Genomic DNA, 26,056 nt, shown 5'->3' with positions numbered 1-26,056 from the left:
AAAAAATAAAAATAGGGCCAGGTGTGATGGCTAACACCTGTGTTCCCAGCATTTTGGGAGGCCAAGGCGGGCAGATCACGAGGTCAGGAGATCGAGACTACCTGGCTAACACGGTGAAACCCTGTCTCTACTGAAAATACAAAAAAACAGCGAAACATAGTGGTGCACGCCTGTAGTCCCAGTTACTCGGGAGGCTGAGGCAGGAGAATCACTTGAACCTGGAGGTGGAGGTTGCAGTGAGCTGAGATCACACAACTGCACTCCAGCCTGGGGACAGAGGGAGACTCTGTCTCAAAAACAACAACAACAAAACTCGGTGCTGTCCAAATCTTGCTGCAGCATCCATGCTCCTCAGTAGAGAGAGACAGCCTTAGGTGGGGAAACGGCCAAAAGCCAGAATGGGAACAGTTCTCTGGAGGCTGAGATGGGAGAATTGCTTGAACCCAGGAAGCTGAGGTCGCAGTGAGCCTAGATCGAGCCACTGCACTCCGGCCTGGCGACACAGTGAGACACTTTCTCAAAAAAAAAAAAAAAAAAAAAAAAGAAAAGAAAAAAAACAACAGTTCTCCTGATTTGGATCCAGGGCCTGCTCCTCCTCCTCAGAAGTCCTTCCCAAGGATCCCTGACATCCCAGGAGCAGGAAAGAGGTCGTGGTGGTGGAACTGCGCCTGGAACCCACCTAGGTACTCATTCACCAGCTATGTGAGCAGGCCGTCACTTCGCTTCTGTGGCTCCGTCTGCAAAATGGGTATAGCCCAAAATACCAGACTCACAGGGCTGCTGAGAGCTTAAATGAATAACACACATACACAAAGCATCTGCAATACAGGTGCTCAGTCACCCTCAAGTCCAGCTATGTCGTCCTCCAATAACGCAGGTACGGAAAAGAACCTACTCCCACCCACCCGCGCCCCCACCCCTATACACACAAAGGGCAAACGCAAAAATATGACGAAACACATGCGGGTCAATGCTATTTGGATTCCTGAAGGGAGAAGTTTCTTCCCTTATGACGGCACAAAGGAAAACAAGAATGCCCGGACCAATGGGAAGACTGCAGATTTGGGAAAGCCCTCATTCTTTTCCCAGAGGCTGCGAGTCCAACTTCCCCAACCACAGCAGTTTGGCCAGAGGGTTTCTTCAATAGCCCGGCGTGCGGGCCTGCGGGTAAGGGCGAAGCGGGGCGGGGTCGGGAGCGGAAGCAGCGCGGGGGCGGGACCCTCTCCGCGGCCCACGCGGAGCCTGGGGGCGCGGACTACAGCTCCCGGCCTGCCCCGCGCGCGGTCCCCGCCCACCCCCGGGCCCGAGAGGAGGATGCAGACGCCGCGGCCGGCGATGAGGATGGAGGCCGGAGAGGTAGCGCCGCCGGCAGGGGCGGGCGGCCGTGCCGCGGGCTGCTGGGGCAAGTGGGTGCGGCTCAACGTCGGGGGCACGGTGTTCCTGACCACCCGGCAGACGCTGTGCCGCGAGCAGAAGTCCTTCCTCAGCCGCCTGTGCCAGGGGGAAGAGCTGCAGTCGGACCGGGTGAGGCCCCCGGGGTGGGCGGCGGGCGCGGGAAGGCGGTGGGTCCTCCGCGCGCCCGACTCGGGGCTGTCCGGCTTGGCCCGCCCGCCAGGCTGGGGACGCGGCGGGGTCCATTTCCGAGGAACTGGAGGCGGGAAGAACCGGCAGGAGGAGGGGAGGGAAAGGTGGGTCTGGCATGAGGGATGTGCCCATTGCCTTGGCAACGGGACAACGCAGGCTGCGGCCGTCGTAAGCTCTCGAGCCGCCCTGGATCGAGGCCTCTCCTTCTCTTTGGGGGCTGTGGTCAGGGAGAGACCTGGGGTCTTTCTTCCCTCCCAGAGGGGACTCCTGCTCTGGGGAAGGAGTCGACGAGGCTACTTCTCCCGCCCTTTGGGATGTGGGTGGCGCAGTGGTACAGGGAGCTGGATGGAGGAGTCCTGGGGCGCCTTCTGAGCTGGGCAGAATCTAGGAGGAGCGCTGGCCCGGTGGGCACTATTTCTGAGCACCCACCCTGACTCTGCTGCACACTGCCTTCGCGACCTTGGGTCGGACCCTTCCCTACACTCAGCCTCCTTCCTCGTCTGTAATACGAGGGGCTGGTCTGAAGATGCCCTCTGAGGTCTCCTGTCCCCCATCCGTGACCTCACCTCTCAATGTCTCCAGTCTCTGTAGAGTTGCGTGGAAGCCCACCCTGCCTCCCTGCCCTCGAGAGTGTCCAGTGAGATAGTGGCTCCTATGGAAACTTGTAAAATCCCCTGAAAGACTAGGGACCTTGGGGCAACGGTGGGGCTGGCTTCAGGGGACAGCCTCTAAGAGGGACACTCGCTGGGCCTGTGCTGGGCCAGGTGCCACTCAGACCTCCTCTAGCTGGATGCTCACAGTGACCCCTAATTACGGGGAGAGGAGTGAGGCTCAAAGAGCCTAGATCATTAGCCCAAGGTCACAGAGTCAGGAAAAGGCAGAAGCAGTGTTTGAACCCATGTCCATTTGACCCCAGTGCCTTTTTGCTCCTTCGTGCCTGCTCCCTCCAGGGAAGAGCTCTCCCTTGACCCTCCCTCCCTCCCTGTGTATATGCGGGGTTAGCCAGGGAGAGGCCTCACTCTTTTCTCACTGAGCATCCCTCACCTCCATAGGATGAGACCGGGGCCTACCTCATTGACCGTGACCCCACCTACTTTGGGCCCATCCTGAACTTCCTCCGTCATGGCAAGCTGGTGCTGGACAAGGACATGGCTGAGGAGGGTGAGTTGGTCCAGGGGGCTGGCCTGGGGCCCACATCCTAGCCCATCCCTCTGCAGCCTGCCGGGGCCCTCTGTGGAGGCCCCAAGCCATTTGGACAGCCAGGATGGACATCTGCCTGCTTCCTTGTTTCTTGCCTCTTCCCACCTGGATGGGACAGATTCCTGGGCATCTGCCGGCGCCAAGCCTGGGGCTCTGCCAGGCAGACAGGCCCAAGCTTTCCCTGGGTACTGTCAGGGAGGTGATGGAGAGACACACGTGCGGGGGATAGAGGAAGTCAGCGAGGCCCTGTGGCCTCTGCTGTGGGCTGTGACGCCTCCCAGGAAGCCAGGTGTGGACCGTCACACCCAGAGGCTGGGGTGAGGGGAATGCGGTGTTGACAGGCATGGGAAGAGCTCTTTCTCTGGCTGATCCAATATCTCAAATTCTGCTTGGTGAGGGCTTGTAAGTGGGTGGAACGGGTGACTATTCACTAAGTCTGGCAGTCTCTGCAGCAGAGTGCTGGTTGTGGGTGGAGGCAGTGGAGGGGGGGGAGTCTGCTTCCCAGTGGGGCTTTAGTTATTCCCAGGCCTAGGTGGCTGAGGCCCTGTATATACCCGTATCTGGGCCTCACAAACAGTAAGACAGCCCTGTCTGGGAGAACGACCTGTCAACGGCCCCAGCCAGGGGCAGGGAATACCGTCAGTGCCGAGTTAACTCTTCTTTGGGACACAGGGTGTGGCTCTGGGTCAGCTGATCCAGCCAGACCAGCTTGCACATGTCACCTCTCACTGCGTCTCCACTGGTATCTGTTAAATGGGGGTGGTGATCTGGCTTCTGGAGGGAGCTGTCATGAGTCCCATGGACAGATAGCACTTGCACCTGTGCGTGCCTTCCTGCTCAGGGCTGTGGTCCGTCCTCCTTGAGCCCTATGGGACACAGTGGTCTGGAGGCCCAGCAATGCTCTAGTAGGTCAGGGTTGCAACATAAGAGCCCACTGTAGGTGCCAGGCCCTGCAGGGCCCCGAGGCTTCCCTGTTCATCCCTAGGGGAGCACAGATACCATGGGCGTGGCCTAGGCTCAGGAGCAGGTCCCACCGGAGGGAAGTAAACACCCCAGCTGCTTCACAGCCAGCACCTGTTTACAGGCTCTGAGTCCTCAAAGCCCTGCTATTCCCACACCATCAGACAGGGATGTCCGGGGGCCAGAGGGTCAGACAGGGCTATAGGGGCCTAGGGGTGGTACAGGGCTGTGTGGGAGCTAGCGGATGGCACAAGGCTATCAGGTGCTAGGGATAGCACAGGGATATCGGGGGCTAGGGGATGGCACAGGGCTATGTGGAGGCTAAGGGATGGCATAGTGCTGTCAGGGGCTAGGGGATGACACAGAGATATCGGGGGCTAGGAGATGGCACAGGGTTATGTGGGGGCTAGGGGATGGCACAGGGATATTGGGGGCTGGGGGGTGGCACGGGGCTATGTGGGGGCTGGGGGATGGCACAGGGCTATGTAGGAGCTAGAAGATGGCACGGGGATATCGGGGGCTAGGGGATGGCACGGAGCTATGTGGGGGCCAGGGGACGGCACGGGGCTATGTGGGGGCCAGGGGACGGCACGGGGCTATGTGGGGGCCAGGGGATGGCACGGGGCTATGTGGGGGCCAGGGGATGGCACGGGGCTATGTGGGGGCCAGGGGATGGCATAGGGCTATGTGGGGGCCAGGGGATGACACGGGGATATCAGGGGCCAGGGGATGGCACAGGGCTATGGGGGGCTAGAGGATGGCACGGGACTATGTCAGGGCTAGGGGTTGGCACAGGGCTATGTGGGGGCTGGGGGATGTCACGGGGATATCGGGGGCTAGGGCATGGCACGGGGCTAGGGGTTGGCATGGGACATCAGGGGCTAGGGGATTGCACAGGGACATCGGGGGCTACGGGATGGCACAGGGCTATGGGGGCTAGGGGATGGCACAGGGCTATGTGGGGGCCGGGTGATGGCACGGGGTTGAGGGCCAGGGGATGTCACGGGGCTTTCGGGGGCAAGGGGATGGCACGGGGCTGTGTGGGGGCTAGGGGATGGCAGGGGGCTATGTGGAGGCTAGGGGTTGGCATGGGGCTATGTGGGGGATGGGGGTTGGCACAGGGTTATGTGGGGGCTGGGGGATGTCATGGGGCTATTGGGGGCAAGGGGATGGCACGGGGCTATGTGGGGGCTAGGGGATGGCACAGGGACATCGGGGGCTATGGGATGGCACAAGGATATGGGGGCTAGGGGATGGCACAGGGCTATCGGGGGCCAGGGGATGGCACAGGGCTATGTGGGGGCCAGGGGATGGCACAGCAATATCGGGGGCCAGGGGATGGCATGGGGATATTGGGAGCCAGGGGATGGCACAGGGATATCGGGGGCCAGGGGATGGCACGGGGATATTGGGGGCCAGGGGATGGCACGGGGCTATGTGGGGGCTAGGGGATGGCACAGGTATATCAAGAGCTAGGGGATGGCACGGGGCTATGTGGGAGTTAGAGGATGGCACAGGAATTTTCGGGCCAGGGGATGGCACAGGGTTAGGTGGGGGCTAGGGGATGGCACGGGGCTATGTGGGGGCTAGGGGATGGCACCAGGATATCGGGGGCCAGGGGATGGCACGGGGCTATGTGGGAGTTAGAGGATGGCACAGGCATTTTGGGGCTAGAGGATGGCACCGGGTTAGGTGGGAGCTAGGGGATGGCACGGGGATATTGGGGGCTAGGGGATGGCATTGGGCTATGTGGGGGCTAGGGGATAGCATAGGGATATCGGGGGTTAAGGGAGGGCTAGGGGATGGCATGGGGATATCAGGGGTTAAGGAATGGCATGGGGCTATGTGTGGGCTAGGGGATGGCACAGGGATATCGAGGGCTAGGGGATGGCTGGGGGCTATGTGGGGGCTAGGGGATGGCACAGGGCTATGTGGGGGCTAGGGGATGGCACAGGGCTATGTGGGTGTTAAGGGATGGCACGGGGCTATGTGGGGGCTAGGGGATGGCACAGGGATATCGAGGGCTGGGGATGGCAGGGGGCTATGTGGGAGTCAGGGTGTGGCATGGAAATTGGGGGCTAAGGGATGGTACAGGGCTGTGTAGGGGCTAGGGGTTGGCAGAGGGATATTAGAGGCTAGGTGATGGCACAGGGCTATGTGGGAGCTAGGGGATGGCACAGGTCTATGTGGGGGCCAGGGGATGGCACGGAGATATCGGGGGCCAGGGGATGGCACAGGGATATCGGGGCCAGGGGATGGCATGGGGATATCGGGGGACAGGGGATGGCACGGGGCTATGTGGGGGCCAGGGGATAGCACAGGGATATTAGAGGCTAGGTGATGGCACAGGGCTATGTTGGGGCTAGGGCATGGCACAGGGATATTGGGGATTAGGCAATAGCACAGGACTATGTGGGGGCTAGGGGATGGCACAGGGCTATCAGGGGCTGGGGTATTCCACAGGGCTAATGTGGGGGCTAGGGTATGGTACAGGGATATCAGGGGCCAGGGGATGGCACAGGGCTATTTGGGAGCTGAGGGATGGCACAGGGATATCAGGGGCTAGGGGATGGCACAGGGATATCGGGGACTAGGGGATGGCGTGGGGCTCTGTAGGGGCCAGGGGATGGCACAGTGATATCAGGGACTAGGGGATGGCACGGGGCTATATGGACTCTAGGGGATGGCACGGGGATATCGGGGACTAGAGGTTTGCATGGGGCTTTGTGGGGGCTCGGGGATGGCACGGAGCTATGTGGGGACTAGGGGATGGCACAGGAATATTGGGGGCAAGGGGATGGCATGGGGCTATGTGGGGGCCAGGTGATGGCATGGGGCTGTTGGGGGCTAGGGGATGGCACAGGGCTATGTGGGGGCTAGGTGATGGCACAGCGATATCGGGGGCTAAGGGATGGCATGGGGCTTTGTGGGGACTAGGGGATGGCACAGGGATATTGGGGGCCAGGGGATGGCACGGGGCTATATGGGGACTAGAGGATGGCACCGGGATTTCGGGGCCTAGGGGATGGCACCGGGATATCGGGGGCTGGGGGATGGCATGGGGCTATGTGGGAGTTAGAGGATGGCACAGGAATTTTCGAGCTAGGAGATGGCACAGAGTTAGGTAGGGCTCGGGGATGGCACAGGGATATCGGGAGCCAGGGGATGTCACAGGGATATCGGGGGCCAGGTGATGACATGGGGCTACCTGGGAGCCAGGGAATGGGACAGGGCTATGTGGGGCTAGGGGATGGCACAGGGATATTGGGGGCCAGGGGATGGCACCAGGGCTATGTGGGGGCTTGAGGATTGCACTGGGATATCGGGGGCTAGGGGATGGCACCGGGCTATGTGGGGTCTAGGGGATAGTATGGGGATATTGGGGGTTAAGGGATGGCATGGGGCTATGTGGGGGCTAGGGGATGGCATGGGGCTATGTAGGGGTCAGGGGATGGCATGGGAATTGGGGGCTAGGGGATGGCACAGGGCTATGTGGGGGCTAGGGGTTGGCAGAGGGATATGAGAGGCTAGGTGATGGTACAGGGCTATGTGGGGGCTAGGGGATGGCACAGGGATATTGGGGGCTAGGGGTTGGCACAGGGCTATGTGGGAGCTAGGTGATGGCACAGGGCTATGTGGGAGCTAGGGGATGGCACAGGGCTATGTGGGAGCTAGGTGATGGCACAGGGCTATGTGGGAGCTAAGGGATGGCACAGGGTTATCAGGGGTTAGGGTATTCCACAGGGCCATGTGGGGACTAGGGTATGGTACAGGGCTATCGGGGGTTAGGGTATTCCACAGTGCCATGTGGGGGCTAGGATATGGTACAGGGATATCAGGGGCCAGGGGATGGCACAGGGCTATGTGGGAGCTGGGGGATGGCACAGGGATATCGGGGGCTAGGGGATGGAATGGGGCTATGTGGGGGCTAGGGGATGGCACAGGGATATCGTGGGGTAAGTGATGGCATGGGGATATCGGGCACCAGGGGATGTCACGGGGTATGTGGGCACTAGGTGATGGCACGGGGCTGTGTGGGGGCTGGGTGATGGCACGGGGCTGTGTGGGGGCTGGGGATGGCATGGGGATATCAGGGGACGGGATGGCATGGGGTTATGTGGGGGCTAGAGGATGGCACAGGGATATTGGGGGCCAGGGGATGGCATGGGGCTACATGGTGGCTAGAGGATGGCACTGGGATTTCGGGGCATAGGGTATAGCATCGGGATATCGGGGGCTGGGGGATGGCATGGGGCTATGTGGGAGTTAGAGGATGGCACAGGAATTTTGGAGCTAGGAGATGGCACAGGGTGAGGTAGGGCTCGGGAATAGCACAGGGATATCGGGAGCCAGGGGATGTCACAGGGATATTGGGGGCCAGGAGATGGCACCAGGGCTATGTGGGGGCTTGAGGATTGCACTGGGATATCGGGGGCTAGGGGATGGCATGTGGTTATGTAGGGGCTAGGGGATGGCACAGGGCTATGTGGCGGCTAGGGGGTGGCACAGGGATATCAGGGGTAGAGCATGGCACGGGGTTCTGTAGGGGCTAGGGGATGGCACAGGGATATCGGGGGCTACGGGATGGAACAGGGTTATGTGGGTACTAGGGGATGGCACAGGAATATCGGTGCTAGGGGATGACAGAGATATTGGGGGCTAGGGGATGGCATGGGACTATGTGGGAGCTAGGGGATGGCATAGGGGTATGTTGGGGCTAGGGGATGGCACAGGGGTATGTGGGGGCTAGGGGATGGTATGGGGCTATTGGGAGCTAGGGGTTGGCACAGGGGTATGTGGGGGCCAGGGGATGGCACAGCAATATCGGGGGCCAGGGGATGGCACGGGGATATCAGGGGCTAGGGGATGGCACGGGGATATTGGGGCCAGGGGATGGCACAGAGCTGTGTGGGGGCTGGGGATGGCACTGGGCTATGTGGGGGCTAGGTGATGGCACGGTGATATCAGGGGCTAGGGGATGGCACGGGGCTACGTGGGAGTTAGAGGATGGTACAGGAATTTGGGGGCCAGGGGATGGCACCGGGTTAGGTGGGGGCTAGGGGATGGCATGGGGCTATGTGGGGCCTAGGGGATGGCACCAGGATATCGGGGGCCAGGGGATGGCACAGGTTATGTGGGGGCTAGGGGATGGCACAGGCTATGTGGGGGCTAGGAGATGGCATAGGCTATGTGGGGGCTAGGGGATGGCACAGGCTGTGTGGGGGCTAGGGGATGGCACAGGCTGTGTGGGGGCTAGGGGATGGCACGGGGCTCTGTGGGGGCTAGGGGATGGCACAGCGATATCAGTGACTAGGGGATGGCATGGGGCTATGTGGACACTTAGGGGAAGGCACGGGGATATCAGGGGCTAGAGGTTTGCATGGGGATTTGGGATGGCATGGGGCTATGTGGGGACTAGAGGATGGCACAGGGATATTGGGGGCCGGGGGATGGCATGGGGCTATGTGGGGGCCGGATGATGGCATGGGGCTGTCGGGGGCTAGGGGATGGCTTGGGGCTATGTGGGGACTAGGGGATGGCACGGGATATCGGGGACTAGAGGTTTGCATAGGGCTTTGTGGGGGCTCTGGGATGGCACGGGGTTATGTGGGGACTAGGGGATGGCACAGGGATTTTGGGGGCCAGGGGATGGCACGGGGCTATATGGGGGCTAGAGGATGGCACCGGGATTTCAGGGCCTAGTGGATGGCACCGGGATATTGGGGGCTGGGGGATGGCATGGGGCTATGTGGGAGTTAGAGGATGGCACAGGAATTTTTGAGCCAGGAGATGGCACAGGGTTAGGTAGGGCTCGGGGATGGCACAGGGATATCGGGAGCCAGGGGATGTCACAGGGATATCGGGGGCCAGGTGATGACATGAGGCTACCTGGGAGCCAGGGGATGGGACAGGGCTATGTGGGGGCTAGGGGATGGCACAGGGATATGGGGGCCAGGGGATGGCACCAGGGCTATGTGGGGGCTTGAGGATTGCACTGGGATATCGGGGGCTAGGGGATGGCACTGGGCTATGTGGGGTCTAGGGGATAGCATGGGGATATTGGGGGTTAAGGGATGGCATGGGGCTATGTGGGGGTCAGGGGATGGCATGGGAATTGGGGACTAGGGGATGGCACAGGGCTATGTGGGGGCTAGGGGTTGGCAGAGGGATATTAGAGGCTAGGGGATGGCACAGAGATATTGGGGGCTAGGGGATGGCACAGGGCTATCAGGGGCTAGGGTATTCCACAGGGCCATGTGGGGGCTAGAGTATGGTACAGGAATATCAGGGGCCAGGGGATGGCACAGGGCTATGTGGGAGCTAGGGGATGGCACAGGGATATCTGGGACTATGGGATGGAACGGGGCTATGTGGGAGCTGGGGGATGGCACGGGGTTATGTGGGGGCTAGGGGAATGGCACAGGGATATCGGGTGCTAGGGGATGGCACAGGGTATGTGGGCACTAGGGGATGGCATGGGCTATGTGGGGGCTGGGTGATGGCACGGGGCTGTGTGTGGGCTGGGTGATTGCACGGGGCTGTGTGGGGGCTAGGGGATGGCACAGGGACATCAGGGGCTAGGGGATGGCACAGGGCTATATGGGAGCTTGGTGATGGCACAGGGCTATCAGGGGTAGGGTATTCCATAGGACCATGTTGGGGGCTAGGGTATGGTACAGGAATATCAGGGGCCAGGGCATGGCACAGGGCTATGTGGGAGCTAGGGGATGGCACAGGGATATCGGGGGCTAGGGGATGGAACGGGGCTATGTGGGAGCTGGAGGATGGCACGGTGTTATGTGGGGGCTAAGGGATTGCACAGGGATATCGGGTGCTAGGGGATGGCATGGGCCTATGTGGGGGCCAGTGGATGGCACGGGGCTATGTGGGGGCTGGGTGATGGCACAGGGATATCATGGGGTAAGTGATGGCATGGGGATATCGGGGGCCAAGGCATGGCACGGTTTATGTGGGTGCTAGGGGATGGCACGGGGCTGTCTGGGGGGTGGGTGATTGCACAGGGCTGTGTGGGGGCTAGGGGATGGCAAGGGGCTATGTGGGGGCTAGGGGATGGCACCAGGATATCGGGGGCCAGGGGATGGCATGGAGCTATGTGGGAGTTAGAGGATAGCACAGGAATTTTGGGGCTAGGGGATGGCACAGGGTTAGGTGGCACCGGCCTATGTGGGGGCTAGGGGATAGCATGGGAATATCAGGGGTTAAGGGAGGGCTAGGGGATGGCATGGGGATATCGGCGGTTAAGGAATGGCACGGGCTATGTGTGGGCTAGGGGATGGCACAGTGTTATTGAGGGCTAGGGTATGGCTGGGGGCTATGTGGGGGCTAGGGGATGGCACGGGGCTATGTAGGGGCTAGGGGGTGGCACAGGGATATTGAGGGGTAGGAGGTGGCAGGGGGCTGTGTGGGGGTTAGTGGATGGCACAGGGCTATGTAGGGGCTAGGGGATGGCACAGGGATATCGAGGGCTAGGGGATGGCAGGGGGCGATGTGGGGGCTAGGGGATGGCACGAGGCTATGTGGGGGTCAGGGATTGGCAGAGGGATATTAGAGGCTAGGTGATGGCACAGGGCTATGTGGGGGTTAGGGGATGGCACAGGGCTATGTGGGAGCTAAGGGATGGCACAGGGCTATGTGGGGGCCAGGGGATGGCACGGGGATATCGGGGGCCAGGGGATGGCACGGGGATATCGGGGGCCAGGGGATGGCATGGGGATATCGGGGGACAGGGGATGGCATGGGGATATCGGGGCTATGTGGGGGCCAGGGGATGGCACAGGGATATTAGAGGCTAGGTGATGGCACAGGGCTATGTGGGGGCTAGGGCATGGCACAGGGATATTGGGGGCTAGGAGATGGCACAGGTCTATGTGGGGGCTAGGGGATAGCACAGGGCTATCAGGGGCTGGGGTATTCCACAGGGCCATGTGGGGGCTAGGGGATGGTACAGGGATATCAGGGGCCAGGGGATGGCACAGGGCTATTTGGGAGCTGAGGGATGGCACAGGGATATCGGGGGTTGGGGGATGGCATAGCGATATTGGGGGCTAGAGCATGGCACAGGGACATCAGGGGCTAGGGGATGGCACAGGGATATGGGGGCTAAGGGATGGCACAGGGCTATGTGGGGGCTAGGGGATCACACAGTGATATCAGGGGCTAGGGGATGGCACGGGTCTATGTGGGGGCTAGGATATGGCACCGGGATATCGGGGGCTAGTGGATGGCACGGGCTATGTGGAAGTTAGAGGATGGCACAGGAATTTTGGAGCTAGGAGATGGCACAGGTTTAGATAGGGGCTAGGGGTTGGCACAGGGCTATGTAGGGACTAGGGGATGGCACTGGGATATCGGGAAATAGGGGATGGCACGGGGCTATGTGGGGGCCAGGGGATGGCATGGGGCTATGTGGGGGCCAGGGGATGGCATGGGGCTATGTGGGGGCCAGGGGATGACACGGGAATATCAGGGGCCAGGGGATGGCACAGGGCTATGGGGGGCTAGAGGATGGCACGGGACTATGTGAGGGCTAGGGGTTGGCACAAGGCTATGTGGGGGATGGAGGTTGGCACAGTGCTATGTGGGGGCTAGGGGATGGCACAGGGATATCTGGCATTATGGGATGGAACAGGGCTATGTGGGAGCTGGGGGATGGCACGGGGTTATGTGGGGGCTAGGGGATGGCACAGGGATATCGGGTGCTAGGGGATGGCACGGGGCTATGTGGGGGCTGGGTGATGGCACGGGGATATCGTGGGGTAAGTGATGGCATGGGGATATCGGGCACCAGGGGATGTCACGGGGTATGTGGGCACTAGGTGATGGCACAGGGCTATGTGGGGGCTGGGTGATAGCACGGGGCTGTGTGGGGGCTGGGTGATTGCACGGGGCTGTGTGGGGGCTGGGGGAATGGTACAGGGACATCGGGAGCTAGGGGATGGCACGGGGATATGGGGGCTAAGGGATGGCACAGTGCTATGTGGGGGCTAGGGGATCACACAGCGATATCGGGGGCTAGGGGATGGCACTGGGATATCGGGGGCTAGGGGATGGCACGGGGCTATGTGGGGGCTAGGGGATGGCACCAGGATATCGGGGCAAGGGATGATACGGGGCTATTGGGGGCTAGGGAATGGCATGGGGCTATTGGGGGCTGGGGATGGCACAGGAGTATGTGGGGGCTGGGGGATGGCACAGAGCTATGTGGGGGCTAGGGGATGGCACAGGGCTGTCTGGCTAGGGGATGGCACAGGGGTATGTGGGGGCTAGGGAATGGCACAGGGATATCAGGGGCTAGAGGATGGCACAGGGATATCGGGGGCCAGGGGATGACACGGGGCTATGTGGGAGCCAGGAGATGGGATGGGTATATGTGGGGGCCAGGGGATAGCACAGGGCTATGTGGGGGCCAGGGAATGGCACCAGGGCTATGAGGGGTTTGAGGATGGCACCGGGATATCGGGGTCTAGGGGATGGCACCGGGCTATGTGGGAGCTAGGGGATAGCATGGGGATATCAAGGCTAGGGGATGGCACGGGGCTATATGGCAGCTAGGGAATGGCACAGGGATATCCGGAGCCAGGGGATTGAATGGGGCTATGTGGGGACTAGGGGATGGCACAGGGATATTGAGGGCTAGGGGATGGCACGGGGCTATGTGGGGGTTAGGGGATGGCACGGGGCTATGTGGGGGTCAAGGGATGGCATCGGAATTGGGGGCTAGGGGATGGCACAGGACTATGTGGGGGCTAAGGGTTGGCAGAGGGATATTGGAGGCTAGGTGATGGCACAGGGCTATGTGGGGGCTAGGTGATGGCACCGGGCTATGTGGGAGCTAAGGGATGGCACAGGGCTATCAGGGGCTGGGGTATTCCACAGTGCTATGTGGAGGCTAGGGTATGGTACAGGGATATCAGTGGCCAGGGGATGGCACAGGGCTATGTGGGAGCTGGGGGATGGCACAGGGATGTCAGCAGCTAGGGGATGGCACAGGGCTATGTGGGGGCTAGGGGTTGGCAGAGGGATATTAGAGGCTAGGTGATGGCACAGGGCTATGTGGGGGCTAGGGCATGGCACAGGGATATTGGGGGCTAGGGGATGGCACAGGTCTATGTGGGAGCTAGGGGATTGCACAGGGCTGTCAGGGGCTGGGGTATTCCACAGTGCCATGTGGGGGCTAGGGGGTGGTGCAGGGATATCAGGGGCCAGGGGATGGCACAGGGCTATTTGGGAGCTGAGGGATGGCACAGGGATATCAGGGGCTACAGGATGGCACAGGCTATGTGGGGGCTAGGGGATGGCACAGGCTATGTGGGGGCTAGGAGATGGCACAGGCTATGTGGTGGCTAGGGGATGGCACAGGGCTCTGTGGGGGCTAGGGGATAGCATGGGGATATTGGGGGTTAAGGGATGGCATGGGGCTATGTGGGGGCTAGGGGATGGCATGGGGCTATGTGGGGGTCAGGGGATGGCATGGGAATTGGGGACTAGGGGATGGCACAGGGCTATGTGGGAGCTAGGTGATGGCACAGGGCTATGTGGGAGCTAGGGGATGGCACAGGGTATGTGAGAGCTAAGGGATGGCACAGGGCTATCAGGGGCTAGGGTATTCCACAGGGCCATGTGGGGGCTAGGGTATGGTACAGAAATATCAGGGGCCAGGGGATGGCACAGGGCTATGTAGGAGCTAGGGGATGGCACAGGGATATCGAGGGCTATAGGATGGAACGGGGCTATGTGGGAGCTGGGGGATGGCACGGGGTTATGTGGGGGCTAGGGGAATGGCACAGGGATATCAGGTGCTAGGGGATGGCATGGGGATGTCGTGGGGTAAGTGATGGCATGGGGATATCGGGGACCAAGGGATGGCATGGGGTATGTGGGCGCTAGGGGATGGCACGGGGTATGTGGGCGCTAGGGGATGGCACGGGGTATGTGGGCGCTAGGGGATGGCACGGGGCTGTGTGGGGGCTGGGTGATGGCACGGGGCTGTGTGGGGGCTGGGTGATGGCACGGGGCTGTGTGGGGGCTAGGGGATGGCACAGGGACATCAGGGGCTAGGGGATGGCACAGGGATATGGGGGCTAAGGGATGGCACAGGGCTATGTGGGGGCTAGGGGATCACACAGTGATATCGGGAGCTAGGGGATGGCACTAGGATATCGAGGGCTAGGGGATGGCACGGGACTATGTGGGGGTTAGGGGATGGCACTGGGATATCGGTGGCTAGTGGATGGCACAGGGCTATGTGGGGTCCACGGGATGGCATGGGGCTATGTTGGGGTTAGGGATGGCATGGGAATTGGGGGCCAGGGGATGGCACAGGGCTATGTGGGGGCTAGGTGTTGGCAGAGGGATATTAGAGGCTTGGTCATGGCACAGGGCTATGTGGGGGCTAGGGGATGGCACAGGGCTAAGTGGGAGCTAGGTGATGGCTAGGGTATTCCACAGGGCCATGTGGGGGCTAGGGTATGGTACAGGGCTATCAGGGGCCAGGGTATTCCACAGGGCCATGTAGGGGCCAGGGTATGGTACAGGGATATCAGGGGCCAGGGGATGGCACAGGGCTATGTGGGAGCTGGGGGATATCGGGGGGATATCGGAGGCTAGGGGATGGAATGGGGCTATGTCGGGGCTAGGGGATGGCACAGGGATATCGGGGGCTATGGGATGGAACAGGGCTATGTGGGAGCTGGGGGATGGCATGGGGTTATGTGGGGGCTAGGGGATCACACAGCGATATCGGGGACTAGGGGATGGCACGGGGCTATGTGAGGGCTAGTGGATGGCACGGGCTTTGTGGAAGTTAGGGGATGGCACAGGTTAGGTGGGGGCTAGGTGTTGGCACAGGGCTGTGTGGGGACTAGTGGATGGCACCGGGATATCTTGGGCTAGGGGATAGCACAAGGCTTTGTGGGGGCTAGGTGATGGCACAAGGCTGTGTGGGGGCCAGAAAATGGCACAGGGATATTGGGGACCAGGGGATGGCATGGGGCTATGTTGGGGCCAGGGGATGGGACAGGGCTATGTGGGGGATGGGGCTATGTGGAGGCCAGGGGATGGGACGGGGCCCTGTTGGGGCCAGGGAATGGCATGGGGCTATGTGGGGGCCAGGAGATGGCACAGGGATATCGGGGGCCAGGGGATGGCACAGGAATATTGGGGGCTAGGGGATGTCACCGAGCTATGTGGGGGCTAGGGGATGGCACAGGCTATTTGGCAGCTAGGGGATGGCACAGGGCTCTCTGGGGGCTAGGGGATGGCACAGCGATATCAGGGACTAGGGGATGGCATGGGGCTATGTGGGGACTAGAGGATGGCACAGGGATATTGGGGGCCGGGGGATGGCATGGGGCTATGTGGGAGACGGGTGATGGCATTGCGCTGCCGGGGGCTAGGGGATGGCACAGGGCTATGTGGGGACTAGGTGATGGCACAGTGATATCGGGGGCTAGGGGATGGCATGGGGATATTGGGGGCCAGGGGATGGCATGCGGCTATGTGGGGACTGGGGGATGGCATGGGATATCGGGGGCTAGAGGTTTGCATGGGGCTTTGTGGGGGCTCGGGGATGGCACGGAGCTATGTGGGGACTAGGGGATGGCACAGGGATATTGGGGGCCAGGGGATGACACTGGGCTATATGGGGGCTGGGGGATGGCATGGGGCTATGTGGGAGTTAGAGGATGGCAAAGGAATTTTGGAGCTGGGAGATGGCACAGGGATATCGGGGCCAGGTGATGACATGGGGCTATGTGGGAGCCAGGGGATGGGACGGGGCTATGTGTTGGCCAGGGGATGGCACCAGGGCTATGTGGGGGCTTGAGGATTGCACTGGGATATCGGGGGCTAGGGGATGGCACTGGGCTATGTGGGGTCTAGGGGATAGCATGGGGATATTGGGGGTTAAGGGATGGCATGGGGCTATGTGGGGGTCAGGGGATGGCATGGGAATTGGGGACTAGGGGATGGCACAGGGCTATGTGGGGGCTAGGGGTTGGCAGAGGGATATTAGAGGCTAGGGGATGGCACAGAGATATTGGGGGCTAGGGGATGGCACAGGGCTATCAGGGGCTAGGGTATTCCACAGGGCCATGTGGGGGCTAGAGTATGGTACAGGAATATCAGGGGCCAGGGGATGGCACAGGGCTATGTGGGAGCTAGGGGATGGCACAGGGATATCTGGGACTATGGGATGGAACGGGGCTATGTGGGAGCTGGGGGATGGCACGGGGTTATGTGGGGGCTAGGGGAATGGCACAGGGATATCGGGTGCTAGGGGATGGCACAGGGTATGTGGGCACTAGGGGATGGCATGGGCTATGTGGGGGCTGGGTGATGGCACGGGGCTGTGTGTGGGCTGGGTGATTGCACGGGGCTGTGTGGGGGCTAGGGGATGGCACAGGGACATCAGGGGCTAGGGGATGGCACAGGGCTATGTGGGGGCTAGGGGATCACACAGTGATATCGGGGGCTAGGGGATGGCACGGAGCTCTGTGGGGGCTAAGGTATGGCACTGGGATATCGGGGGCTAGTGGATGGCACGGGCTATGTGGAAGTTAGAGGATGGCACAGGAATTTTGGAGCTTGGGGATGGCACAGGTTTAGGTGGGGGCTAGGGGTTAGCACAGGGCTATGTGGGGACTAGGGGATGGCACTGGGATATCGTGGGCTAGGGGATGGCACAAGGCTTTGTGGGGACTAGTGGATGGCACAAGGCTTTGTGGGGGCTAGGGGATGGCACAGGGCTATCATGGGCTAGGGGATAGCAGAAGGCTGTGTGGGGGCCAGAGAATGGCACAGGGATATTAGGGGCCAGGGGATGGCATGGGGCTATGTTGGGGCCATGGGATGGGATGGGGCTATGTGGGGGATGGGGCTGTGTGGGGGCCAGGGGATGGGATGGGGCTATGTGGGGGCCAGGAGATGGCACGGGGCTATCGGAGGCTAGGGAATGGCACAGGGGTATGTGGGGGGCTGGGGGATGGCACAGGGATATCGGGGGCCAGGGGATGACACGGGGCTATGTGGGAGCCAGGGAATGGGATGGGTCTATGTGGGGGCCAGGGGATAGCACAGGGCTATGTGGGGGCCAGGGAATGGGATGGGTCTATGTGGGGGCCAGGGGATAGCACAGGGATATCCGGAGCCAGGGGATTGAACAGGGCTATGTGAGGGTAGGGGATGGCACAGGGATATTGAGGGCTAGGGGATGGCACGGGGTATGTGGGGGTCAGGGGATGGCATCAGAATTGGGGGCCAGGGGATGGCACGGGCTCTGTGGGGGAAGACATGAGCTCTGGAGTCTGTGGTACTTGAGTTTCCGCTGCCACGTACCGGCTGTGTGACCTTGGACAAGCCGCTTCTCTTTGGGAGCCTCAGTTTTCCCAGTTGTTCAATATGGATGACGAAAGCACCTCCTTGCAGTTCTGAGAATTCAAAACTGCAATGCACCTGGCACTTAGAATGTGCTTCATAAATAGAAGCACATGACCGGGGGTCAGGCAAGGCCCTGCTCATGGTGACATTCTGGGGATCAGCCCCAATGAGCCTGCTGTCTCTTGGTAGCTCTAAAGTAGCCCCAGACTGTGGCCTGGCGGGTGCCCCTGGTCATACAGCTCAGCAGAGCAGAGCTGTGTGGCAGTGTCTCAGCCCCTGCCACAGGAAGTGTGGGATCCACGGAAGGAAATGCTCCCTCTTGCTTGACCCCTGAACTCACAGATGCTCAGCTCATCCTCAGGGTGGGTGATCGGAGCAGGAGGTGGGTTTGGGGGTGGTGGGAACAAGAGGAGAATGGGGCATGGAGGCGGAAGGAGTGACTGGGATCTGTTCTGCCAGGCGTCTTGGAGGAAGCCGAGTTCTACAACATCGGCCCGCTGATCCGCATCATCAAAGACCGGATGGAAGAGAAGGACTACACAGTCACCCAGGTGGGGAGCAGGGGTGGCATCCATGGCCGGGGGGCCGCTGGGGAGTGGGAGGCGGAGGAGGTTGGGAGAGACAGGACCTGTGTTTATCATGGGGAGGCCGAGCTGGCTTGTAAGGAGTGGAGTGACTGTTGGACTCCCAGGCTGCCCAGCATAGCCGCAGACTGGGCGACGGGCGCTGGGGTTCGTCCCTGCTCAGCCTCATTTGCTGTGTGACCTTGGGCCGGGCTTGCCCTCTCTGGACCTTGATTTCCTCTTATGGGATAGAGAGGGGTGGAAGCTGCACACCCATTCCTTCCTTACTGGCAGGAGGGGGTCAGTGTGGAGGTGCAGGGTGCCCTGCAGAGGGCAATGCAGGGTTAGCCAATTGTGCATTTCGTGGGATCAGATGGTCACCTGGTGGGCACAGTGCAGGCTGTTGGGGCTGGCATGGGTGAGCTTGGAGCCCAGGCCTCCCTGGTTAGTCTGCAGGAGGAGGGAGGGAGAATTTCCGCCTACGCTGGGGTGGTGTGAGGGCTAGGGACAGGTGGTGAGGAACCGTCTCCAACCCCCAGCGGCCTGAACAGGGGAGGCTCTGGGTCTCCTTGAGGGCCTGACTCCATTGGTGACCCAGAATGTTCCCCAAGCGCCACCCTCGTTCTTTCTTGAATTCCCTGTGTTCCGGTTCTGTCTCCTCCACCCTTGGGCTAGGTGACCTTGGGCAAGTAACTGACCTCTCTGGGCCTCAGTGGGAAGTCCTCTAATGCCTAGGCTTCTTGGAAGGATTAAGTGAGATGGTGCCTGGTGAGGAGCAGGCGCTCAGAGCCAGAGCGTGGCTGCCTCCCCCAGCTCACCTCTTCTTTCTCTCTCTTCTTCTCTGGGTATGTTGTGGGGGTGGCAGCAATAACTGGTGTTCCCACAGGTGCCCTCTATGTGACCCTTGTGCCCACAGGTCCCACCCAAGCACGTGTATCGCGTGCTGCAGTGCCAGGAGGAGGAGCTCACGCAGATGGTCTCCACCATGTCTGACGGCTGGCGTTTTGAGCAGGTAGGGGTGGGACACGGGCGTACTACCAGGCCCACCCCGGCCCCTCCCTTGGGTTCCCCTTCACAGTACCCCCCCCGCCACCGGTGGTCTTCTTAAGTCAAACTAAACAGGGTTATAGAGACCACGCTTGGTGGCAGGTTGACCGGGAGAGAGGAGGAGCCCGAGTGGCCACAGGGCAGCACAGGGCAGTCTTGTTGGTGGGAGTCCTCACAGCAAGCAGCTGCTGATCTATCTGGTGGCACGAGCAAGTCTCTGGCCCCCGAGAGACAGCCCAGGGGCAAGGAGAAGAGACCCACTCAGGTGAGCGGAGCCAACACCAGGCCAGGGCAGCAGCTCCCGATGTAGTTTTCAGGGTCTCCGCAGGGGACATGCCCAGTCACCAGCGTAGCAAGAGGCTGGGGAGCCCGAAGCAGTGGCTTCCCATGAGGTTTTTATGGTGAACAATGGTTCCTCCCAGTCCAGATGTGGTTTACCCGTCAGGAGGTCTTTATCTCAAGGGACTTTATTTCTGGTTATGCAGCGGACCTCCTGCCTCTGAGGTCTCCAGATGAGCAGAGCCAGAAAGTTAGCCCGAGGTCAAATGTGCCTTTAGAGAAGGAGACAGGCTTGGCTAGCTTTCCCTGACTCCCGCCCACATGCTCCCTAGCACAAGGCAGGAGGTCAGGGCCCCCAGGATGGCCGGGGAGATGGAGGAATGGGCCCAGTGCAGAGCCAGAGGCCTGGATCACCTCTAGGCCTCGCCACTGACATGCCTGCCACCTTGGGCAAGTTGCATCTCCTCTGCGGGCCTCAGTTTCCTCATCTGTGAAGTGGGCTAACCGGCACCTCCTCTGTAGGATGGTTGTGAAGATTAGAAGGGCCGTCAGTAGAGTTCCTGGCCCTCGGTGGGGCTGTGTGTGTGGGCACTCGCGTCATGCAGATCACCAGAAGTCCGGATTGAAGTCTGCAGCACTCAGAGAGGATGTGGGATCCCCGATGCCACTTCCCTGGTCCACCTCTCCCTAGCTGTGAGGCCTTCAGCAGGCCACCACCTCTCCAAGCCTCTTCTGCCCGAGGGGGTGATATTTTCCTCTGCCTGCTGAAGAAGGGTCCCTGAGAGCTAAATGAGACCCATCACCTGCAAGAACTTTGTTAGCCAGAAGGGCTCTGTGGGCGTGGTTATTCTAGGGACCCTGGAACAGAGGCAGGGCAACTTTGAGCACCTTTGTCAATTGCACAGGCTATCAGAGGCTGAGTGAGCAGGCCGGGGCCACTGGTCCTTTGCCCTTTGGTCTCAGGAGTGGCCCACCTGTCCCCACTCTGCTTCCAGGAGTGAAGGGAATAGTCTGTGGGGCTCCACCTTGCCAGTCCACCCTGCAACCTTTTCCTGGGGCTGTGTCAGCCACGTCTGGAACAGGGGACAGCCATCCTTTAGAGGCCTCTGTCTGCATTGCGAAAAGGGCCCCCTGGCTCTGGGGCTAGGCTGGGGGTTGTGGTGGGGATGGCAGTAATGCTGCCACTCTCCACCAGGGATCGCCGAGCCAGCCAAGCCAGGTGGAGTGGCTGGTCCCGGGGCACAGGTCTCGAGGGGAAGGACTCCACCTTCCTGCCCAGAGGCGCCCTCTGCAAACCCAGGAGGGGCCCAACAAGCCGTAGGATCAGGACAGGAGCCGGTACCCTGATGGGGGCCGAGGCCTGCCCCACCTTGCCCCATGGTCCCCAACACCAACCTGCGTCTTGCCCCATGCTCTACCCCTCTAGCTGGTGAACATCGGCTCCTCCTACAGCTACGGCAGCGAGGATCAGGCCGAGTTCCTGTGTGTGGTGTCCAAGGAGCTCCACAGCTCCCCGAACGGGCTGAGTTCCGAGTCCAGCCGCAAGACCAAGGTAAGCCCACCCGCCTCAGGCCGTGTCTGCAGAAGGCTCCTGTCTCCCTCCACCTCCCCGCCCCTCCTGCCCCTGCGCCCGCACCGTCCCTCCTCCTCTCTCCCCATGGTCACAGCCACCGCCATCCATCCCATGCCACCTGCCGTTACCCAGGCCCAGGCTGGGAGCAGTGAGATGAGAGCATCCGGAGGGTGTGGCCGGCGTGGACTCAGAGGCCGCGTGAAGGGGGCCGCGTAGTGGCCACCGGGCACTGTGGCATGGGCTAGGGACTCAGGGCACAGGGTGGTACTCTCTGTGTGACCTAGGACAAAGCTTGTCCTCTCTCGCACCTCTGCCGCATTCCCTGTGAAGTGAGAGGGAAGGACCACATGCTCTCTGTGGTATCCTTGGAGCCTGGAACTTCTGGGATCCCAAATGCCCTTTATTCCCCAGGGACGGGTGCATGTCTGCACCGGGCCTGAGCCAGGATGGGGAAGCCACCGCTGTAAATCCTGCCCCTTTCCCAGGCTCCCTCCTTGGCCGCTCCGCAGGATGGGGGCAGCCTGGTGGCAGCCTGCCCTGTGTGCCTGCCTGGCCTGTTAAGTCAGCCTCCCGAGAGCACCCTGGCAGCACTTGCCCCCTGTGGGGAGGGGACTGAGCGGGCATCCTGCCACCCTGGACCCCGTGCTGTGGGAAGTCCCAAGGGCCTTTGGCAGAGCCACAGAGCAGGTGTGAACCAGGCTGGGAAGAAGGGAGGCTGCTCCTCCTGGGGCCCGCCCCTGCGCCCTGGAGGCTTACCTCCGGCTTCCTGTCTGTCTGCTGCCCTCCCTGTCCTGCTGTGATGCTCCCTGCCCGCCCACCTACCCCCACCACCGCCAGAGCTGGCGCTGCCCTGCAAGGGTACAGGGCAAGCTTGCTTGTTTTGCCTCTCTGGGCCAAAGCCCCTGGACCTGGGTTGTCAGAGACTGGCTGGCATCCCAGATCTGGGTGGCATCTGCCCTGGGGCTTGGCCACATTTCTACTCAGGATCAGTCTTTCCCAACAAGGCCTTCCCAGGCACTTCTCAGGGATACCCCAGTCCCACACCCTCCCTGTTCCGCTTCGACCCCAGCTCCAGCCTCGCTCTATGGAACGGCAGCCAGACTGACCCCTGGGCATGCCCACAGTGCCCCATCCTCAGCTGCTTTCCCTAGGCCTCCCCAGCTACCCCGGGAACTGGAGAAGGTGCCCCCAGCTTCTGTGGCTGGAGCCCTCCCCTCTCCCGAGGTCCCTCCGCCTTGCCTGAGACCGGGGCTTTGGGGATTGCCAGCAGGCCCTGGCCGCCCTGTTAGCGTCTCCACTCTTTCTTCCCTGGGTCCGCTGGCTGGTTCACAGAGCACGGAGGAGCCGCTGGAGGAGCAGCAGCAGCAGGAGGAGGAGGAGGTGGAGGTGGAGGTGGAGGCAGATGCACAGGAGAAAGGTGCAGCCACGCCCCAGGAGGATGATTGCTAAGCAAAGCCGGAGCCTCCCGCCCACCCCCTGCTGGAGCCAGCTGCAGAACCGGGGGCCTGGGGGCTGCTGGGGGGCACCAGGGTTAGCTCAGCCACTTGCCTGGCGCCTCACCCGCATAACCATCCCTTCTCTCACTTTCTCTTTGCAGCCCAGTCATCTCAGGATCCCGCTAACCTTTTCTCCCTCCCACCACTGCCTCCTCCTCCGCTTCCCGCTGGAGGTCCTGCCTCATCTTCATCCACCTCTTCTTCCTCCTGGATCTCATCTGCACCCTGCCTCTTCCCTCTCTGCCCCTGTCCGGGTTTTCTCTCTGCCTGCTCACGCCTCCATCCCGGGGCTGCCCTGGTCCCAGCCTCCCGTGCCCTCCACGCAGGCCCCCTGGCCCTGCATCCCAGACCATCCTGCCTGCCGCCTCCTGCGCCCCTTCTGGTACCTCCTGCCTCCCAGCCTGGGGAGGAGGGGCGCAGCTGTACCTCCTCTGTGCCCACCAACCCTGCCGGGCACCTCTGAGGCTCGGCCTCGGGCCCTGCCCCGCCTCTCCTCCTCCCGCCGCCTCCTCACGTCTCCTCCTTGCAGGTTTCCGCCCGCACCCTCTCAGACCTGAGGCTGAGCTTGCCGTGAGGGCTTCTCCTCGGCCCCTCGCCCGCCCCCAGAGCTGCCATCCCTGGTTTGTAGCTTGGCGGTGCTGGCGGGAGGGGCGGAGTGAGGAGGGTGCTCACCTCTTGATCCCTGGACTTGAGCCGAGCTTTCTCGGCTGATTAGCTCCACCCACCAAAGTTTCTCATCTGACCTTGGCCTTGGGGGTGAGGCTCCGAGAGGAGAAGAAAGTTAGGGAGTGGGAGCTTTCCCACCAGCCCGTCAGCACCTGAGCCAGACTGGGGAGGAGGGAGGGACTGCCGAAGCCCAAGGCCCTGGCCAAGTCCTGCACATCCAGGAGCTCCTGTGTCACTGCCTTGTGGTATCCCTATTTCTGTGGGGATGGGGAGAACAGGCCACTTTGGAATGCCCTTGGCCCATGAAGTGTCAGCCAGAGCTGCCCTAAGGATTTGCAGAGTGGCAGAAAAAGCCCTGGCCGCATGCCCACAGGCACCCTACCCCAATCTTCTCTGCCTGCTGTGTGACCTTGGGCAAGTCACTGTCCCTCTCTGGGCCACAACTGCCTCTAAAATGGGGACAGAGAGCTGCTCTCTGTGGCTCCTTTCGCCTGGAGTATCAGTGCCTCTCCTAGCCCTGGCCACCCACCACCCCAGCCCCTTCAGAGTCTTGGCAGAATCTGGCCTCTGTAGGTGCCATCACCAGCCCAAGATGGGGCATGGGGTTCCTGGATGGGTTAGTTGGGGCACCTTTCCTGCTCCCCCCCCATCTCCGGCTCAGTTCTGAATCCACCTTCTCTGGGCCTCAGCCCCACCCCCTCCTCCAGAAGGAAGCCTGTGACTGACTCAGCTGCCTCTCTCTCTCTCCCTCTCCCTGCCCTTCAATCTCCTCTCTGCCCCCGGCCCCCACATCACCCCCTCCTTACCGGCCCCACCTCCGCCCCCCCTCCTCTTGCCCTTCCCCTCTTTTTTTTCTAGCTGTTACAAGCCAGAGGCACCTGGATGTGAGGCCCCAGATCACCTCCAGGGACTTGGGGTTCCCATCTGAAATCCTTTATTTTTGTACCATGGGGTGGGCCCCGGGCCTGAGAAGGAAGAAGTGCCCTCTCCCTGGCCTCCTCTGTCTGCATCCATGGGGCTGTGACTTACCCCTGCCTCCAGGGGCAGGGCGGGGGCCCCCTGGGACCTCTCAAGGCCTGAGGTGGGCCCCAGGCCCCCTGGGCGGAGCCGACTGCCCGTGGCGGACATGTGGCACTGCCTGGCCATGCCTCTGCAGCCCCCACACCCCCTCGCCCAGGTCCCCCTGCTGCATGGCAGACGTGCGCCCTCCTGGCCCGGTCACAGCGCCTCCTTGAGCCTTAGTCCAGGGGTAACTCCTCCCACCCCACCTACCTCACAGGGTTGTTGTGAGGGTGCACGGAGGAGCCAGGTCCCCGAAGGCCCTCAGGTAGTATATAGGGGCAGCCCCCCCTTCAGCTGCCCCGGGAGGGAAAGGACCCAGCCCCACCCCCTGGCAGAACGCTGTTTGCAAATGGAGATTCAGGTACTGGGGATACGGGGTGTGGGGAGCTGGCCTGTCAGAGTAGGGGCAGCTGGCTCAGTCTTCACCGCGGTGATCCCGCCCCCAGCCACTTGCATTGCCAGCCCAGCACCTGGCCTGGAGGGCGGGGAGAGGCAGCGGAAGGGGCTGGGCAGGGGCAGTGGAGGACTCAGGAAGTGCGCAGGGGAGAGTGGGCGTGACGGCTGAGCCAGGGGCCCCTCCTGAGTTTGCCTTCCCGGGATGGGCCCTTGCTTCTCAGCTGTGTTGGACCCCACCATGTAATAAAGCCCGAAGGAACAGCCCAGCCTGGCTGTCGCCCTCTCTTTCTCTGGGTCACTTTTGGGGACGGGGCTACACTCAAGGTGTGGTAGACTGGCCCAAAGGAGCTCAGCATTCTCCCGAAAGCCCAGGGACACTGCCCTCTTGCCCGTTTCCCGTGTGTTGTGGGGAGGGCTTGGGGAGCTGGCTGTATCCTTTGCCCTGGGGCTGGATACGAGAGCACCCAGGAAACAGAACCCTAGGTAGAGCCCCAGGCTGCCTCTGCCACACCCTAACCCTCTCAGGATACCCCTCCACTTCTACTCTGACATTCGGGCCACCACCACCTCTCCCCATTACTGCCACCCCTCTGCTCTAAATCTCAGGAACTGAAAACCCCCCACCCTCTCCCTTCTCTGAGTCTGCCGGCCCCAGCCCGCACCCCAGGCCCTTCACCTACCCTGGCCAGCTCCTTCAGCTTCCCCGTCCTGCCGAGTCTCTCCGTGGCCTGGCTTGAGGAAATCCTGGCGGGCAGCGGGCCCCTAAGGTGTGGGGGCTCCCTCTTGCTAGCTCCAGCCTGGAGGGCCTCGCCACTTTCCTGGAGGACACGCCA

The 26,056-nt window shown here is 61.6% G+C and overlaps 1 protein-coding gene across 7 annotated transcripts; it reads left to right on the top strand.

Moving 5' to 3' along the window:
* The first annotated feature begins 1,275 nt into the window (after positions 1-1,275).
* Positions 1,276-25,489, top strand: KCTD17 (potassium channel tetramerization domain containing 17). 7 transcript variants are annotated; one of them, XM_003932899.4, is made up of 9 exons: positions 1,276-1,524; positions 2,637-2,745; positions 18,601-18,692; positions 19,621-19,716; positions 21,457-21,582; positions 22,936-23,020; positions 23,201-23,272; positions 23,629-23,719; positions 24,624-25,489. In XM_003932899.4, the coding sequence occupies exons 1-9, from the start codon at positions 1,315-1,317 to the stop codon at positions 24,691-24,693; spliced, it is 951 nt and encodes a 316-aa protein (XP_003932948.3). In that variant the 5' UTR covers positions 1,276-1,314; the 3' UTR covers positions 24,694-25,489. The 7 variants fall into 7 exon arrangements, with proteins under 7 accessions (XP_003932948.3, XP_010341800.2, XP_010341799.2 ...); XM_010343498.3 differs by lacking the exon at positions 24,624-25,489 and having other exon boundaries at positions 23,629-24,607; XM_003932898.4 differs by lacking the exon at positions 23,201-23,272 and having other exon boundaries at positions 1,277-1,524.
* Positions 25,490-26,056: the final 567 nt, after the last annotated feature.

Source organism: Saimiri boliviensis, chromosome 21 (assembly GCF_048565385.1).
Source record: "Saimiri boliviensis isolate mSaiBol1 chromosome 21, mSaiBol1.pri, whole genome shotgun sequence".
In the NCBI taxonomy this organism is placed as follows: Eukaryota; Metazoa; Chordata; class Mammalia; order Primates; family Cebidae; genus Saimiri; species Saimiri boliviensis.
This window is presented reverse-complemented; position numbering and strand designations above follow the sequence as displayed.

Bases quoted from the DNA above. Each gene is read 5' to 3' on its own strand.
- KCTD17 (XM_010343497.3), top strand. From the start codon at position 1,315: ATGCAGACGCCGCGGCCGGCGATGAGGATGGAGGCCGGAGAGGTAGCG. The intron at 18,693-19,620 runs GTGGGGAGCAGG...TTGTGCCCACAG, and splicing joins AGGACTACACAGTCACCCAG to GTCCCACCCAAGCACGTGTA. The intron at 21,583-22,935 runs GTAAGCCCACCC...GCTGGTTCACAG, and splicing joins AGTCCAGCCGCAAGACCAAG to AGCACGGAGGAGCCGCTGGA.